At 36.6% G+C, this 17978-nt stretch overlaps 1 protein-coding gene across 8 annotated transcripts in view; it reads right to left on the reverse strand.

Moving 5' to 3' along the window:
• Positions 1 to 17978, reverse strand: part of Dcaf5 (DDB1 and CUL4 associated factor 5) — a 97482-nt gene that overhangs the window by 64274 nt on the left and 15230 nt on the right. For 7 of the 8 annotated variants that reach the window (XM_078050117.1, XM_078050116.1, XM_078050114.1 and 4 more), the window contains exons 2-3: positions 2949 to 3092; positions 323 to 359 (exon numbers count right to left, since the gene is read on the reverse strand). In XM_078050117.1, coding sequence (XP_077906243.1) covers positions 323 to 359; positions 2949 to 3060 — 149 coding nt within the window. In that variant the 5' untranslated portion in view covers positions 3061 to 3092. Of the gene's footprint in view, positions 1 to 322; positions 360 to 2948; positions 3093 to 4344; positions 4465 to 17978 lie in introns of all 8 variants that reach the window. The other variant, XM_078050118.1, reaches the window with a different exon arrangement.

Consider the following 17978-nt stretch of genomic DNA (forward strand, 5'->3'; position numbering starts at 1 on the left):
TTAGAATGATGTCTGGCACATGACAGTAAGAAGTCAATAAATATTAGCTGTGATTATTATTAAATATTATTTTTCATCCTCTTTCAATCATTCCCTTAAAATTTTCACCTAAAAAAACTAATTTCATACCAACTCTGCAAATTCCTTTTTCTTCTTATAAATCAAACTTTATTTCAAAATTATTATGGAATGTATTTAGAAAAGGACCAATGTTTCATGTTGTTTTCTTCAAAAGATAAAAACAATTTTGGTCTAAAGAGATATTTTCCTCTCTTCCTGTGAAAAATAGTCAATCACCTTCACACACCAACAACATATTTACCTTTCAACATCATGAAGGATAACTTGCTCATCATTTCCTGTAAAGGAAAAAAAGTAGAATCTGATAATTCCTGCTAGTTGGTCCCTATCCACATTACATGAAGAATTTAAGTTCTAAGGGTAAAAATATGAACAGTCAGTGTTAATACAAGTTAGGAGTGTTTACTAAGAAAAGGTTTATAATAATTTAAGGATAGGACATTCTTTATTTTTAAAAAATATTTATTTTTTAGTTGTAGTTGGACACAATACCTTTGTTTTATTTATTTATTTTTATGTGGTGCTAAGGATCTAACCCAGGGCCTCGCACACACTAGGTGAGCACTCTACTGCTGAGCCACAACCCCAGCCCCAGGATAGGACATTCTTATAGAGATTTTTAAAAACTTAAGCATAATAAGGATAACATAATAACTGTTCCCAAAATGTAGTATTTAGTGGATTAGGAAGAACCTTCAAGGAAATTGTAAATGATCTAATAATTCATTCACCCAAATTAGCTTCCTGCCCATCACAAGCAAAACTCTCCTTAACTATGAACCTGGAATGAAATCTCTAACATTTTTATGCCTCAGCTGTTTATCTGAAAATAGAGATAATAACTGCTTCTACTTCATAAGGCTATTGTGAGCATATGAGTCTGTAAAAGCATTCAAAATAGGGCAGAACACTTGATAAGTCCCCAATAAATGTCTGCTACTATTCCTATCCTCTTTATATTTTATAGCATTAAAATTTGATGGTAATGTGATTTTAAATGATGGGATAGTTTTTCTCTACAACATTTTTCTTTTGCAGTTCTCCTCATTCCATTAAAGGATCTAAAAACAGTACATTCATTATACATCTTCAAATGGTTCATATAGCTAAAATATAAAAATCTAAATGAAAAGGCAGAGAGTAAAAAAATATCCTACTGTATGCTTAAATAGACAACCAACAGTCACTTAGATAGAAAGGCACAAAGAGCAGTAAAGATGTGACTCAGGTCATCTTAAATTTCAAAGCCTTAGCTGTAAATTCTACCATGAAATCAATAAACCCATACTGGTACCTTCTTGGTGCCAGGCACATGCTAGGTATTGGGAGAATTATAAGATTAAGATTCTGCCCAGTCCTTGAGGAGCTGATAGTCCAATTGCACTATTAAGGTGGAAGAACAATATGAACAAAAGGCACAAAGGTAAAATACTATAGTGCATATGCATAGTAGTTTAGTGGACCAAGTACATTTCATGGGCAAGGGAAATAGGCTAGGGATAGATTGGAGTTTAGACTGTAAATGGTGGGCACTGTAGGTCAAGGATTCACGTGGTCAAATCTTTATTTTTAAATGAAAATTTATAAAAGAAATGCATGAGAAGGAGAGGTAGAGATTGGTGGCAAAAATCACACAAGGCCAATGCAATTGTTGAGGCCAAAGATGAGGACTTAAATCAGAGCAGTGGGAATAGAAAAGATGAGGATCTAAATCAGGGAAGTGGGTATAGAAAAAAAAAAAAAAACAGAAACTAAAGGATGAGTAGAAAGAGCTTTTGAGATAGATCTGACAGGACTTTGTGACTGACTATATATGCAAATGAAAGAAAGGCAGGTTTGAGGATGAATTTCAAATGAACCATTTAAAATTGCCATTTGTATAAGGCCATTTTTATATGGCCAAAGTCAGTAGTTTTTTCTATCTTAGTATTCTGTTGCTTTTTTTTTTTTTTTTTTTTTCAGCGCTGGAGATTAAACTCAGGGCCTAACATGGTAAGCAAGTCTGAACTATATTTCCAGCCCAATATTTAAATTGCTTTTAGAAAATAGGTAGACATTCAATGGGAAAATATGTAACTCCAAATGAAGGTCAGGGCTAAAACTGTGGAACAGAGAGGGGTGGTTGATGAAGCCATCACCAAGAGGTTAACTTTAGCACCAGCCATTCCAATTGTTCCCTAACACAATGCTTTCAAACAAGGGTCATGACATCAAATTAAGTCACAGCCAACATCTTTTTTTTTTTTAAATGCCTTTATTTATTTATTTTTATGTGGTGCTAAGGATCAAACCTAGGCCTTTGCACGTGCTAGGCAAGCACTCTACTGCTGAGCCACAACCCTAGCCCAACAGCCAACATCTTTAATAAAACAGAATAAAAAATAAGGCTGGGCGCAGTAGCACATGCCTATAATCCCAGTGACTCGGCAGGCTGAGACAGGAGGATCATGAGTTCAAAGCCAGCCTCAGCCACCCCAAGAGGCTAAGCAACTCAGTGAGGCCCTGCCTTTAAATCAAATACAAAATAGGGCTGGGGATGTGGCTCAGTGATTGAGTGCCCCTGAGTTCAATCCCCAGTACCAAAAATGAAATAAAATGTTTCAAAAGTATGTGTGTATGTGTGTGTGTGACAAAGAGAGAGATATGTGTTCCTGTGTACCAGAGCAGTGAGAAAGAGAGAGAAGAAAGGAAGGAGAAAGACAAACCCTATATCACATATCTAAACTGCTAAAAAGACAAGCTAGAGTAAACTAGTAATACCACAGTTCAATTAAGATACAGGAAGAAAAATAGGAATTACTTAAATTCTTTTCTCTAAAATTCCAACCATAGTGAATTTCCCACAAAGGAATTTCCCTTCTTCTCACCTCCAGAGAACACTTTGGTGTTTCCACTGTTGAAAGCCAGGCAAAAAATGTTGGAATGGTGCTCTCCTTTCAGTTGTATGGGCTTGACTCTGGAGTGGATCGCTTGTTCCATATGCCACAGCAGAACCCGACGGTCATCTCCTCCTTGAGAAGGAAGTTAAGAGTCTAGGGTTAAAAGAGCTGGCATTTGGCTTTGCCAGTCTCAAATATCATTCTTTCCAAAACTCCACCTCCCCAACTCCATAAGATTCTGATGGTACCTTAGCACTCTCCCCACTTAACCATGGGTACATGACCTCTAGGCCACTCACTCTCTCCCATGAATCAAATATTAAATAATATAGAAATTGAAAGGGATAAGTTCTGATATTGAAACTCACCCTGAAAGCAATCCTGTTTCTGTCTTTCCGGAGACCCAGTTTTTTAAATTGTTACCTAGAATCTTTCTAATAAGGTCCTTTTTTTTCCCCTGGTCTAACAGAATCAAAGGTAATTTTTATTACTTGCACTCAAAGAACTCTGAAGTAATATTTCTAACATAATAGCCTTCAAAGCAACTACTTTTGATATGCTTTCATTGTCTAAAGGACAGTGTACAAATGACAACTAAAAAACTACCTGACTCTAGTAGGTGCCAGACAAAACCCAGTTCTCATGATCCTTAGATGGGCTCTTACCTTCACAAAATTCCCAACAGTCTGAACTAAATAAGCAATATTAAAATGCATGAGCTACCTCCTAGAGAATGAGAACACATATGGTCTATATATTCTCTCTCTCTCTCTTTTTATTTTGCGGGGGGTAGGGGTAGTACTGGGGAACAGTACCTCCCATATGCTAGGTAAGTACTCTACCACCAAGATATATCCCACTATATTTATACTCGAAGATGTGTCAAAAATGTCTGGAAGGATTAATATATTTAACAATGGTTACTTCTAAGGAATAGAATTAGAAAGTAGAAGAAAGCTTGATTTTTAAAAATTTGGCATTGTTTGACTTTTTTAAAATAAGCCAACAAGATATTCTTTTTCCAATAAAAATGTAAATGACAACAGCAGCAAATCAGCAAACTCTGTACCTCTGCCTCTCCACCTCTATTCGATTAAAAAAAAAAATACCCACCAAGGCTAGGTATATAGCTCTATAATGTGCTTAATGTGCTTAGTATGCATAAGGCCCTGGGTTCCATCCCTGACACCATATTTTGTGTCTGTGTATGTGCAGTACTGGGGATTGAACCATGGGGCACTATACTACTGAGCTACATCCCAGCCACCCCACTCCCCACTTTTTCTGTTGGTGGGCAGTACTGAGGATTGAACTCCAGGGCACTCTACCACTGAGCCACACCCCCAGCCCTATTTTGAATTTTTATTTAGAGACAGGGTCTCACTGAATTGCTTAGCGCCTTGCTTTTGCTGAGTCTGGCTTTGAATCACGATCCTCCTGCCTCAGCCTCCCGAGCCGCTGGGATTTACAGGAGTGTGCCACTGCACCCAGCCCTGGAAGCACACTAAAAAAATAAATACAATAACCACAAATTATAGCACATCACACAAGGGTATACCATAAGTATTAAGTCAGTAGATACGAGCTAATGTAGTGAGATAGCCAAAGGTCTTTGTTAAGAGGAAAAAATAAGTGTATATTTTTTTACAACTACTTTTGTAAAACAAATTTTTTAAAAAGCTCCAGGACAGGGCTGAGGCTCAAGCGGTAGCGCGCTCGCCTGGCATGCATGTGGCCTGGGTTCGATCCTCAGCACCACATACAAACAAAGATATTGTGTCCGCCGAAAACTAAAAAATAAATAAATATTAAAAATATTCTCTCTCTCTCTCTTTAAAAAAAAAAAAAGCTCCAGGACAGCAAGAACCTTGTCAGTTTTGTTCACTGTGGAATCTCCAGTATCTAATCAAGGCACAAGAGAATAGACATTGAATGAAGGGGCTTATGCTTGCGTATCTATGCTTATATTTATATAGCTATATCAAGATGGTTATAAAGAAATTGTTTATAGTGAGCATTATAACTGCTAGGCCAGAATTGGGAGACTTTTTGGTAGTCAAATATATATAATATGAAATTTAGCCATTTTTACTATTTTTTTTTAGAGAGAGAGAGAGAGAGAGAAAGAGAATTTTAATATTTATTTTTTAGTTTTCGTCGGACACAACATCTTTGTTTGTATGTGGTGCTGAGGATCGAACCCGGGCCGCATGCATGCCAGGCGAGCGCACTACTGCTTCAGCCACATCCCCAGCCTTTTTTTTTTTTTTAATTTTTTTTTTAGAGAGACAGAAAGATTTTTACCATTTTTAAGTGTACATTTGTGTTGTTGTGCAATCATTAATACTATCCACCTCCAGAACTCTTTTATCATCACAAACTGAAATTCTAAGGAACATTAATTTCTCCCAGCCCCTAGTAACCACTATTCTACTTTCTGTCTCTATGAATTTGACTACTCTAGGTACATAATATGTATAAATCAGACTCAAAAGGATAAAACACTTATAACTTTTTAAATATTCATCTTTATTGTAGCATGCATCAGAAATTTTACACCTTTATTAGACTAAATAGTATTCTGAGTTTTATATGCTTTTACACACATATTTTGTTTAGTTATTCATCCACTGATGCACATTTGGGCTGTTTCTATATTTTGGCTACTGTGTCTAGTGTTACTTAGAACATGAGTATACAAATATCTCCTTATGAACTTGCTTTCAATTATTTTGAATATATATACTATTAAGGGATTTGGGTTTTTTGTTTGTTTGTTTTCTTTTGTTTTATTTAGTATTAACAATTGAACCCAAGCAATGCTAAGTAAGCTATCTATCACTGAGCTACATCCCTAGCCCTTTTTTAATTCCTATTTTAAGACAGGGTCTAAGTTGCTCAGGCTGGCCTTAAACTTCAATTCTTCTGCCTCAGTTTCCCAAGTAACTGGGATTACAGCATGGGAAACTTTTATGTTTTAATTTTTACATTATTTCATCCTATATTACAACTTGACCTTGTTCTTAGACATATTTTCTTTTACAATTAAAATTAATAGAAGGTGGGCTGGGTTGTGGCTCAGTGTTGGAGCACTTGCCTGGCAAGTGTGAGGCGCTGGGTTCAATCCTCAGCACCACATAAAAAACAAATAAATAAAATAAAAGTATGCTATCTATCTACAACTAAAAATATTTTTTTAAAAAATTAATAGAGCAGGGCTGAGGCTGTAGCTCAATGGTAGAGTGCTTGCCTCATACTATGAGGCACTGGGCTCAGTCCTCAGCACCACATAAAAATAAATAAAGACACTGTGTCCATCTACAACTGAAAAATATTTTTTAAAAATTAATAGAGCATACTACACACACATCCAAGAAGATACATTGTTAGTAGGACTGCAAATTAGTGTGACCACTCTGGAAAGCTGTATGGATATTTCTCAAAAAACTAGGAATGGAACTACCATTTGACCCAGTTATCCCACTCCTCTGTATATATTCAAAGGATTTTAAAAGAAATATACTACACTGACCCAGCCATATCTATGTTTACAGCAGTTCAATTCACAATAACTAAGCTATGGAACCAACTGAGGTGCCCTTCAACAGATGGATAAATAAACCATGGTATGTATACACAATGAAATATTACTCAGCCATAAAGAAGAATGATTTATGACATTTGCCAGTAATTGGATGGATCTGGAGACTATCGTGCTAAGTGAAATAAGTCAACCCCAAAAAGCCAAAGGTCTAATGTTTTCTCTGATATGTGAAAGCTAATCCATAATAAGATGTGTGGGGGAGGGATATCAGTGGAAAAGACAAAGGGGAATGAAAGAAAGGGAGGAGGGATGGGATAAGACAATGGAATGAATCTGACATAACATTCCTATGTACATATATGAAAATACCACAGTGAATCTCACCATTGCATACATTCACAATAAAATTAATTAAAAAATAACTATAAGTAAATGGCAGAAAGAACAGTAGAGCAGAGGGAAGGGAGCAGAATGTGGAAAGAAGGGAAGGGAAGAGGAAGGGGTGGAATTAGAACAAGATATACTCCATGCTTTTATAATTATGTTAAAATGGATTCAACTGTGCTGGAGCCATGGCTCAGTGGCAGAGGGCTTCCTCGAACATGTGAGGCACTAGATTCTATCCTCAGCACCACATAAAAATAAATAAAGATATTGTGTCCATCCGTAACTAAAAATAAAAAATAAAAAAGAAGCAACCTCCAAAAAGAAAAGTTGAGAATTGGTAAATAAAGTTTCTAACCAAAAAAAAGGGGGGGGGGTTCTACTGTCATGTATAACTAAAAAGAAACAATAAAATTTTTAAAAATTTTAAAAAGAATTCCTTTGTTTCATGAGTTTTCTCTTCCTTTCACTGTCAGGCAAGATCAAGTTCTATATTCTCCTCTGAAGTATCATTTTCTACCAGATTCATGCCTCAAGTGTGGCCCACAGCATTCTGTGTTTACGACTTCTGTACTTCAACTACAACTTCTCTGGCCTGGGAAAGAATCTAAATTCTTTACCTCATACAAATTTACCATGGTGTAAAACATCAAGTTAATTATGAAAATAATGGTTTGGAGTCTTTATTGTTTTATTTTATTTTAATGAAAATTATAGATCTACTAACAGATCTAGACATGCTGTGAACACTTCAGTTTTCCAGAGTCCACATCCCTATTGCTTGCCCCCAACAATGTAGCCACGAGTCAGGGACTTATTACCACTTCTGCTATTGTGTTTTTTTATATTAAAGAAATACTTTATACCTATGTCTCTATCAAAAATGGAAAATTAAAGAGAGGCCATATGTTTTTTTCTATTTGTTCATGTTTCTATAATCTCCCTACACCTCAGTTTCATCAAATATAAAATGGTGACCATAACAGTTCTTGTACTCATACAGATTTTTATAAATTGAAAGTCGAGTGCAAAGGAGTTAAGTAACTTACCAAGATCATCCAGTAAGGAAAGTGGTTGAGCCAGCAGTTCATTAAGACTCCAAGGCCCTCACTCTTCATCACTACTATTAACTATCTTACAGATCAAAAAATGAATCATAACTGACAAAGAAAATTCATCTGATGGACAACTGAAGGAATTCTCTGCCTTGTAACACACTTCAAAAATGTCTAGGTATGATTAAAAGAGCAAAGAAGTAAAATGGGAAGCAGACTTAACTGGAGTAAAATAAGGGTCCTGGATGGGACTGCCTGAAAGTATAAGGTGCTAGCAATGCACAAAACTGGCAATGGGTTATCTAAAATATATAAAGAATTCCTACAATATTCATTTATTTATTGGTACTAGAGATTGAACCACTTTACTCAGAGCTACATCCCCAGGCCTTTTTTTTTTGGGGGGGGGGGGTACCAGGGATTGAACCCAATGGTGCTTAACCACTGAACCACATCCCCAAGCCTTTTTTGTATTTTACTTAGAGATAGGGTCTTGCTGAGTCGCTTAGGGCCTTGCCAGATTGCTGAGGCTAGCTTTAAACCCACGATCCTCCTGCCTCATCCTCCCAAGCCACTGGGATTACAAGTGTGAGCCACCATGCCTGGCTCTCTAACTTGATTTTGGACCCAAAACAATCCCAATGAAACTCCCAGAAAGCTATTTCATGAATACTGACAAACTGATTCTAAAACTTATATGGCAAAAGACTGAAATAGACAGCACAATATGGAAGAAAAACAACAAAGTTGGAGGGCTGACACTACCTGACTTCAACACTGAGAGGGCAAAAATTGCCAGCATAAATACTATCAAAGGAACAAAGGCAAAATATTGGAGCAAAGATTTCTCTCAACAAATGTGCTGGAACAAATGAACGCCCACAAGTGAAAAATTAAATCTAAATACAGACCTTAAACCCTTCATAAAATTCAAAATGGATCATAGAACCAAGTATAAAATGCAAAACTACAAAACTCCTAGATGATAACAGGAGAAAATCTAGATGACCTTGGGTATGATGATGACTTTTTTAGAAATAACTCCAGGGGCTGGAGATGTGGCTTCAAGAGGTAGCATGCTCGCCTGGCATGCGTGCAGCCCGGATTCGATCCTCTGAACCACATACAAACAAAGATATTGTATCCGCCAAATACTAAAAAACAAATATTAAAAAAACATTCTCTCTCAAAAAAAAAAGAAAGAAAGAAAGAAAGAACACCAAAGGCATTATTCATGTAAGAATGGATAAGCTAGATTATTTAAAATTAAAAATTTTTATTCTATAAAGACAATGTTGAAAGAATGAGAAGACAAGCCACAGAGCAGGGGAAAATATCTGCAGACATAACTGACAAAGAACTGATATCCAAAATATACAAAGAACTTATAAAACTAAACAATAAGAAACAAACAATGGGATTAAAAAAATGGTCCCAAGACCTAAACAAATACCTCACCAAAGAATACATACAGATGAGAAATAACCACATGAAAATATGTTCCACACATATTCCCTGTCATCAGGGAAATGTAAATTAAGATAAGATACTACTATATATTTCTTAGAATGGTCTAAACCTGGAATACGGATGACCCCAAATGTTAGCAGGAATGTGGAGCAATAGATAATATCACTGAATACAACATTCTGGAGAAGGCAAAATTATGGAGAGAGCAAAGAGATCAGCAAGTACTAGGTGGGGAACGGTGTGAATATGTATAACACAGTTTTGTTTTGTTTTTTCTTGGTGGTGCTGGGGAGTAGAACCCAGGCCCTTGTGCATGCCAGGTAAGCACTCTACCAATTGAGCTATATCCCCAGCCCAAACACAGGATTTTTAAGGACACTAAAATCCTCTATATTACAATAGTGGAAACATGTCATTATATATTTATCCTAACCCATAGAATACATAACACCAAAAATGAAGCATGATGTAAATTATGGACACTGGGTGATTATGGTGTGCCAATGTAGGTTAAATCTTAAGAAATGTGCCACTATGTTAGAGAATGTTGATGAGGGAGATTATGTATGTGTGGAGATAAGAGAGAAATAGAAGGGGGCTGTGGCTCAGTGGCAGAGCACTTGCTTAGTATGCGTGAGGCACTGGGTTAGATCCCTGGCATCACATACAATAAACAAATAAAGATATTGTGTCCATCTACAACAAAAAAAATATTTTTTAAAAAAGAGAGAAATGGAAAAACCATAGTATCTTTTCATTTTGTTGTGAACCTAAACCCACTCTAAAAATCTATATAATCCTAAAATAAAAAAATAACAGACTAGAAGTAAATTTAACAAATCAACATTTGGTCAAATTTGACTGATCTCTCTCTATATATACTTCTTTAATTTAAATCTTTCATATTAAGGAAATATCACTATATTTATAAGTTATAATAATGGCATTGTGGTTAAGAAAGAAAAAAAAGTCCTTATCAGTTAGTGATGCATATAGAGATGAGTGATACTGTATATACTTAGAATTTCCTTTAAAAGGTTCCAAAAAGAAAGAAAGTAAAGAGGAATAGGTGATTAACACAAATGTATGCTTAAGGATTTCAATAATAAAATATTTTGGATATTTTTAATGTCCATAAGAGAAAAATAAAACAAGACTCGGCAAAATAGGCTTTGGATACCCATGGAAAAAAGTAACCAAGGACATCTCTATATTTATTCAGTAAAACTTTTTTTTTTAATTTTTTAGTTGTTGATGAACCTTTATTGTATTTATTTATATGTGGTGCTGAGAATCGAAGGCAGTGTCTCACACATGCTAGGCAAGTGCTCTACCGCTGAGCCACAACCTCAGCCCCATATTCAGTAAAACTTTTAACAGCACAATTCTTCTTGAATTGGAGGAGCTGAAGAAAAAATGTTCAGCAGAGTACAGTGGCACATGCCCATAATCCCAGCAGCTAGGGAGGCAGGAGGATCACAAGTTTAAAGGCAGCCTCAGAAACTTAGCAAGACCCTGTTTCATAATCAAAAATAAAGGGCTGGGATTGTGGCTCAGTGGTAGAGTGCTTACCTAGCACATGTGAGACCCTGGTTTCAATCCTCAGCACCACATAATAAAATAAAATAAAATAAAGGTATTGGGGCTGGGGTAGTAGCTCAGTGATAGAGCACTCACCTAGCACATGTGAGGCCCTGGGTTTGATCCTCAGCACCACATAAAAATAAATAAATAAAATAAAATAAAGGTATTATGTCCACTACAACTAAAAAAATAAATATTAAAAAAATAAACTAAAAAGGGCTGTGGATATGGTTTAGTGGTTAAGTGTCTTGGGTTCAATGCCTAGTACAAAAAAAAAGTTCAATTAAAAAAGGAGACTAGGCACAGAGGTACATACCTATAATTCCAGCTACTTGGGAGGCTTAGGCAAAGGGACTGTAAATTTGAGGCCAGCCTGGGTAATTTAGTGAAACCCTACCTCAAAATTAAAAAATTTTAAAAAGGGCTGGGGATGTGGCTCGGTGGTACAGTGCTTGCCTACCATGTGCAAGACCCTGGATTCAATCCTCAGTACCATGAGGGGGTGGGGGAATGAGAAACAGCATATAATTATTTGCACTCAAAAGTTGTAGCTTAAGATCTTCCTCCATCACCCAAACAGCACTATCTTTAATGTTCACTCCAGGCATTTATAGGATGATTTACTTTTACCAAGTAGTTAGTAATTCAAAATGTATGGCTATTTGTTGAATGCCCTGGATCACTTACAATGACATGATCTTAGTACTTAACATGATGATGACAGCCCAAGTCCATGGGAGATTAGAATCAATGAGGCAAAAATTATCACTGTGGCAGCAACCACCTCTTCACTTTGTCCTCCAAAGTATAAGAAGACAAGATACATCTCCCCATACCCTTCCTGCATTTCCTTAGGCAAGATATTAAGAGCCCTGTGCAAAGACAATCATTTTTAACCATTTGTTGGCAATAAAACTCTGGGTGCAAAGTAAGACCTAGACTGAAACTACTGGGCTGCTTTTAAGCAGCAGAGGGAGCAGGACAGCTGTGTCCAAACCTCTAACCCCACAAAGCATAGGAGGGCTGTTGAAGCAAAGATAAGCCATTACAGGATGCAAAAGAAGTTCTATAGTTCTGCCCCTTTGAATCACTAGTCAATTAGAAAATGGGAAAATTATTATAAAGGTCCACAAAGAGAGACTCACCTGCAAATAGTACAAATGAAGAATACGACAAAATTAAGGCAGCTGTTGAGTTGGGCAGTTGGGTGCTTATGGGGCCTTCCTCAGTAAAGACAGCCCAGTCCCAGACTCTCCAGGGTCCCTGAGACAGAGCATGTCGGAGACCTATCAGGAAGGCCAGGCCTTTCAACTCTGTGCTGGTGCTAGTGCTGGGACAGGGGCCAGTGCTAGGCAAAGGACAAGCAAAGGCTTGTCTTTCAGAGCTGATTTTCTCACAATTGTTTAGCTTCAATTTATCTGGGTAGGCCAAGAGAACGTAGCTACTCTGATTCTGATTAATTTCATTTTGCACTAAAATCACTAATTCATCAAAAAACAGTACTATAATCACATGTGGAAGCAGTTTTGCAGTTACAAAAACCTTTATATAGCCAGGTATGGTGGTACACACCTGTAATCCCAGCTATTTGGGAGGCTAAGGCAGGAGAATCCCCAGTTCAAGACTGAACTCAGCAACTTAGTAAGACCCTGTACCAAAATAAAAACATAAATGGAGGCATAATACAGTGATAAAGCAGCCCTGGGTTCAATTCCCTGGGTTCAATTCCCAATACCAGGAAAAAAAAAAACTAACAAAATACATATTTTAAATGTGCTCTTTCTGGGCTAGGGGTATAGCTCAGTTGGTAGAGTGCTTGCCTCACATGCACAAAGCCCTGGGTTCAATCTACAGCACCCCAAAAATTTTTTTAAAAAATAAAACATGCCCTTTCCCAAAGGTCCTGAGCTCAAAGCAGAAACTATGAAAGTCCTTATACCATACTGTAACAAAAGTATTCTTATTTTATAGCTGGAAAAGCTGAGACATAGAAGAATTTGAGTTTCCTCAGTCAGTCAATCAAGCTGGGCACAGTGGCGCATACTTGTGATCCTAGCTCTTTGGAAAACTGAGGCAGAAAGATTACAAGTTTGAGGCCATCGTGGGCAATTTATCAAGACCAGCTCAAAATAAAATAAAAAGGACTGGGGATGTAGCTCACTAGTAGAGTGCCCTTAAATTCAATCCCCAGTACCACACATAAAAAAGGCAGCCAAGCCCATGACAGGACTGAGGGATTGTTTAATGAGAAGAGTTTCAGTTCTTCAAGATGAAAAAGTTCTTAAGATGATGATGGTTACAAAATAATGTATTAAATGCCACTGAATAGTAAGTACACTTAAAAATTGTTAAAAGGGTAAATTTTGTATTATATACATACATTATTTTTAAACACAATTTTTTGGTTTTTGTTTCTAGGGATTGAACCCAGGGGTGCCTTCTCACTGAGCTACATCCCTAGTACTTTTTATTTTTTTATTTGAGATAGGGTCTCACTAAGTTGCTGTGAGTTTCAGCAAGTTGCTGAGACTGGCCTTGAACTTGCAATCCTCCTGCCTTAGCTTTTGGGATTACAGGCATGTACCACTGCACCCAGCTTTTTTTCTTCTTCTTCTTCTTCTTTAGAACTAGGGATTGAATCCAGGGGTGCTTAACCACTGAGGCACATCCCTAACCCTTTTTAAGTTTTATTTTGAAAGAGAGTCTCTCTTAGTTGCTTAGGACCTTGCTAAACTGCTGAGGCTAGCTTTGAACTCATAATCCTCTTGCCTCAGCCTCCCAAACTGCTGTGATAATAGTCATGAATCACTGCACCTAGCTTGCCACAATTTCATGCCTGTACTATGTAGCCAAAAATAAATAAAGCCTGATTCTGACATGGAATGATCTCTATGATCTAAAGTGTTAGTGACTGTATTAACTATTCGAAACATCATTTTCTTTTAGCAAATGGCACCATGGAATTAGTTCCAGGGTTTTAATACATGTCACTGAATCCTAGCTTCTGGGGTAAGGATTATATAGGTCCTTTTTAAAGATAAGGACCAGAGAAGCAAAATGACTTGCTAATAGTCCAAGTAGCTGGACCTGGAGCCTAAAACCAAGTTATTTCATTCATTGTATCATGCTGAGGCCAGAATACCACCTAGAATTCCAAATGAGGATGTTCTGCAGCTTTATACAAAAAAAGAAAAGTATTTTCCGTTTTGTATACAATTTTTTTTCTAGAAATGCCTCGCACTTCACTGGCTTTTTTTCCAATTTTGATGACTTTTAAGTGTAGAGTTTGGTGGCATGAACTATATTCACATTAGCACATTGTTATCTAACCATCACAATTATTTGTCTCTAAAACTTTTTCATCTTCCCAAACTGAAATTCTGTAAACACTAAATAATCACTCCCCATGTCCTTGACAATCACCATTCTTCCTCTATAAATACCATTTCTGTCTCCTTACTTTACTTACTCTCAGTACATCATATAAATACATGTCCTTTTTGTGACTGGTTTATTTAGCTTAGCACAATGTCTTCAGAATTCACTCATGTTGTAGCATTTGTCAGAGTTTTGTTCCTTTTAAGGGCTGAATAACATTCCATTGTATGTATAGTCTATTTTTTGTTTACTCATTCATTCATTGATGGACACTTGAGTTGCTTTTACTTTTGGGCTACTGTGAATAGCGCAGCTATGAATATAGATCTGCAAATAACTTGAGCCAGGCACAATGGCGCATACCTGTAAAATAAGGCTTGGTATGTGGCTCAGTGGTAGAGTACCTTGAGTTCAATCCCTGGTACCAAAAACCAAAACCAAAACAAATACCTGTTTTAAGTCCCTGATTTCCATTCCTTTGGGCATATATCCTGATGTGAAATTGTTGGATCATACAGTAATTATTCTGTGAAGGGGTTTGTTTTGTTGCAGTACCAAGGAATCAAACACTCTACCACTGAGCTACAGTCTCAATCTTTTTTAAATTTTTGAGACAGTCCCGCTAAATTGATGAGGCTGGCTTGAACTTGTGATTCTCCTCCTTCCCTAGTTCCTGGGATTACAAATATGTGCCACCATGTCTGGCTGTGTTTATGTTTTTGAGAAACTGCCATAGGGTTTTCTACAGTGACTGCATCATTTTATATTCCCACTAGCAATGCGCAATGATTCAAATTTCTCCACATCCTCAGCAACACTTGGTTCTTTTCTGTCATCCTAATAGGTACTGGCCTTTTTGACCTTCAAGTAAATAGCCTAGCAAGGAGTAATGCTGCCAGCTACTTGGGAGGCTGAGGCAAAAGGATTCATTCAAAGTCAGCCTTGACAACTTAGCTAGACCCTGTCTCAAAATAAAAATAAAAAGGGCTAGAGATGTAATTTCAGTGGTAAAGTGGCCCTGGGTTCAATCCCCAACAATGCAAAAATAAATACATAAATAACCTAAGTAACTATTAAGTCCTTATTTTTTTTAAGCGAGAGAGAGACAGAGAACTTTTTTAATATTTATTTTTTAGTTTTCGGTGGACACATCGTATTTTATTTTTATGTGGTGTTGAGGATCGAACCCAGCGCCCAGTGCATGCCAGGTGAGCACGTTACGGCTTGAGCCACATCCCCAGCCCATTAAGTCCTTATTGACATCTTGGAGTACCTCATTCTACAAGGACTTTGAGTTATTTTTCTTTATTACTCTACATTTATCTACCAGGAATTCAGTTACTATTTTTATGCTCACTCCCCCCAAACAAAAAGTTACCTACAGTTTATCCACACTGGAAGCATTCACTACCTAAAGAAACTAACTTCATATGTAAATTTGTGAAATTTTATATATATTCTGTCCTCAAAATTACTAAAACAACAAGAGCACTAATCTCTATTTACCCAAGCCTGACACTTCTATATTTCAACCTGTTTTATAAATAAGTATAACAAGGCAGCACAGCATTCAAAACCACAGGCTCAGAAGTATACAGATTGACTTCTCCAATATTGCTACCATTTACTAGCTGTGTACCTTTAGGCAGAGCACTTAACCTCTCTAAACTGCAGTCTTCCCACTTGAAAAATAGAGAAAACTATCTATTTCATGGTATTATTGTTAGGATTAGTGAAATAGATCTGTGTAAAAACTTGGCTGGAACCTGACAATATTAAGAGTAAGGATAAACCAGGTACTATGGCACATGCCTGTAATCCCAGCAACATGGGAGGCTAAGGAAGGAGGATCAAAAGTTTGAGGCCAGCTCTGGCAACTTAGCAAGACCCTGTCTCAAAAAATAAAAGGGTTGAGGATGTAGCTCAGTGGTAGAGCAAACCTGGGTTCAATTCCCAGTACAAGGAGAAAAAAAAAAAGTAGGGCTCAAACTTCTGAAATTTGGAGACTAGATTATCAGATACCTTTATTACCTCCTTAAGAGAGGGCCTCTAATCTAAGGCTAAGATACGTACCCAAATGCAAATAAGGTAACTAGGAAATAATCTCAGAAGGCATTAGGACAATGTGATTATTTTAACAAAGAAAGTTACAAACTACTAAATTATGCTATAATCTGCCTAAAGGAAGACTGTAAATGACCACAACTTAAGACAAAAATATTCAGCTTCATTGGTTATCAAGGCCAGTTATATAAGAATTTACGTAATAAAAAATTTATTAAGTGACGCTATTTTTCATATACTGGCTGATCTGGCAAATATGAAATAATATCTAGCAATAGATGATGTGGAGATAATAAACTGGTACAAGTATAAATAAATTAGTTCAACAAGCTTGGAGGGCCATTTGGTAATATATGTAATATATATCAAATATATTTTTATGTTTTTATTAGTGTATTATAGTTATAGATAATAGTGGGGTTCATTTTGACATATTTATAAATGCATAAACATAATTTGCTCCATTTCAATCACTAGTACTTTCCCTTTCTCTCTTCCCCTGATCTCCTTCCTCTGCTCTATTGGTTTTCTATTTATTTACTGTTTTTTTAGTTGGTGCATTATACATAAAAGTGAAATTCATTTTGACATTCAAGCATGCACATAAATAGCATAATTTGGTCAATTTCCTTCTGCAGTTCCACCTCTCCCACCCCCTCCTTCCCTCTATCCCATTCTTCTCCTTTGTTGTACTCCTATTTTCATGATCATTCCCGCCTTTTTCAATTCCTTATTCCTCTCTAGCTTCCACACAAAACATTTGACCCTTGAATTTCTGAGTCTATTTCACTTAGCATGATATTCTCCAGTTGGCAAATGACAAAATTTCATACTTCTTTATAGCTGAGTAGAACTCCATTGTAGATATATATCACATTTTCTTTATCCATTCATTCATTGACAGAAACCTAAACTGATTTCATAACTTGATAATCATAAACTGCACTGTTAAAAATATTGGAATAAAAAAAATATATTGGAATGCAGGTATCACTATAGTATGTTGAGTTCAGCTCTTTTGGATAAACACAAAGGAGTGGAATAGCTGGGTCATTCCTAGTCTTTTGAGGAACCTTCATACTGCTTTTCAAAATGGTTTATACTAATGTGCGGTCCTATCAACAATGTGTGTTCTTTTCTCCCCATTTTCTCTCTAGAATTTATTATTTATATTTTTTATACTTGCCATTTAAACCAAGGTGAAATGAAAAGTCAGTGTGGTTTTGATTTGCATTTCCTTGATTGCTAAGGATATTGAACATTTTTTTTTTCATACATTTGTTGGCTGTTTAGATTTCTTCAAGAAATGTCCTGTTTAGTTCATTTGCCCATTTACTGATTGGGCTATTTGGCTTTTCAGTGATAAGTTTGTTGTTGTTTTTAGTTCTTATTCTTTGTTTATGACTTGGTACCAGAGATTGAACCCAGGGGCCCTTTACCACTGAGCTATATCCCCAGTCCTTTTTACTTTGAGACAGATTCTTGCTCAGTTGTTGAAGCTGGCCTCAAACTTTCCATCCTCCTGTCTCAGCTTCCCAA

Source organism: Ictidomys tridecemlineatus, chromosome 5 (assembly GCF_052094955.1).
Source record: "Ictidomys tridecemlineatus isolate mIctTri1 chromosome 5, mIctTri1.hap1, whole genome shotgun sequence".
In the NCBI taxonomy this organism is placed as follows: domain Eukaryota; kingdom Metazoa; phylum Chordata; class Mammalia; order Rodentia; family Sciuridae; genus Ictidomys; species Ictidomys tridecemlineatus.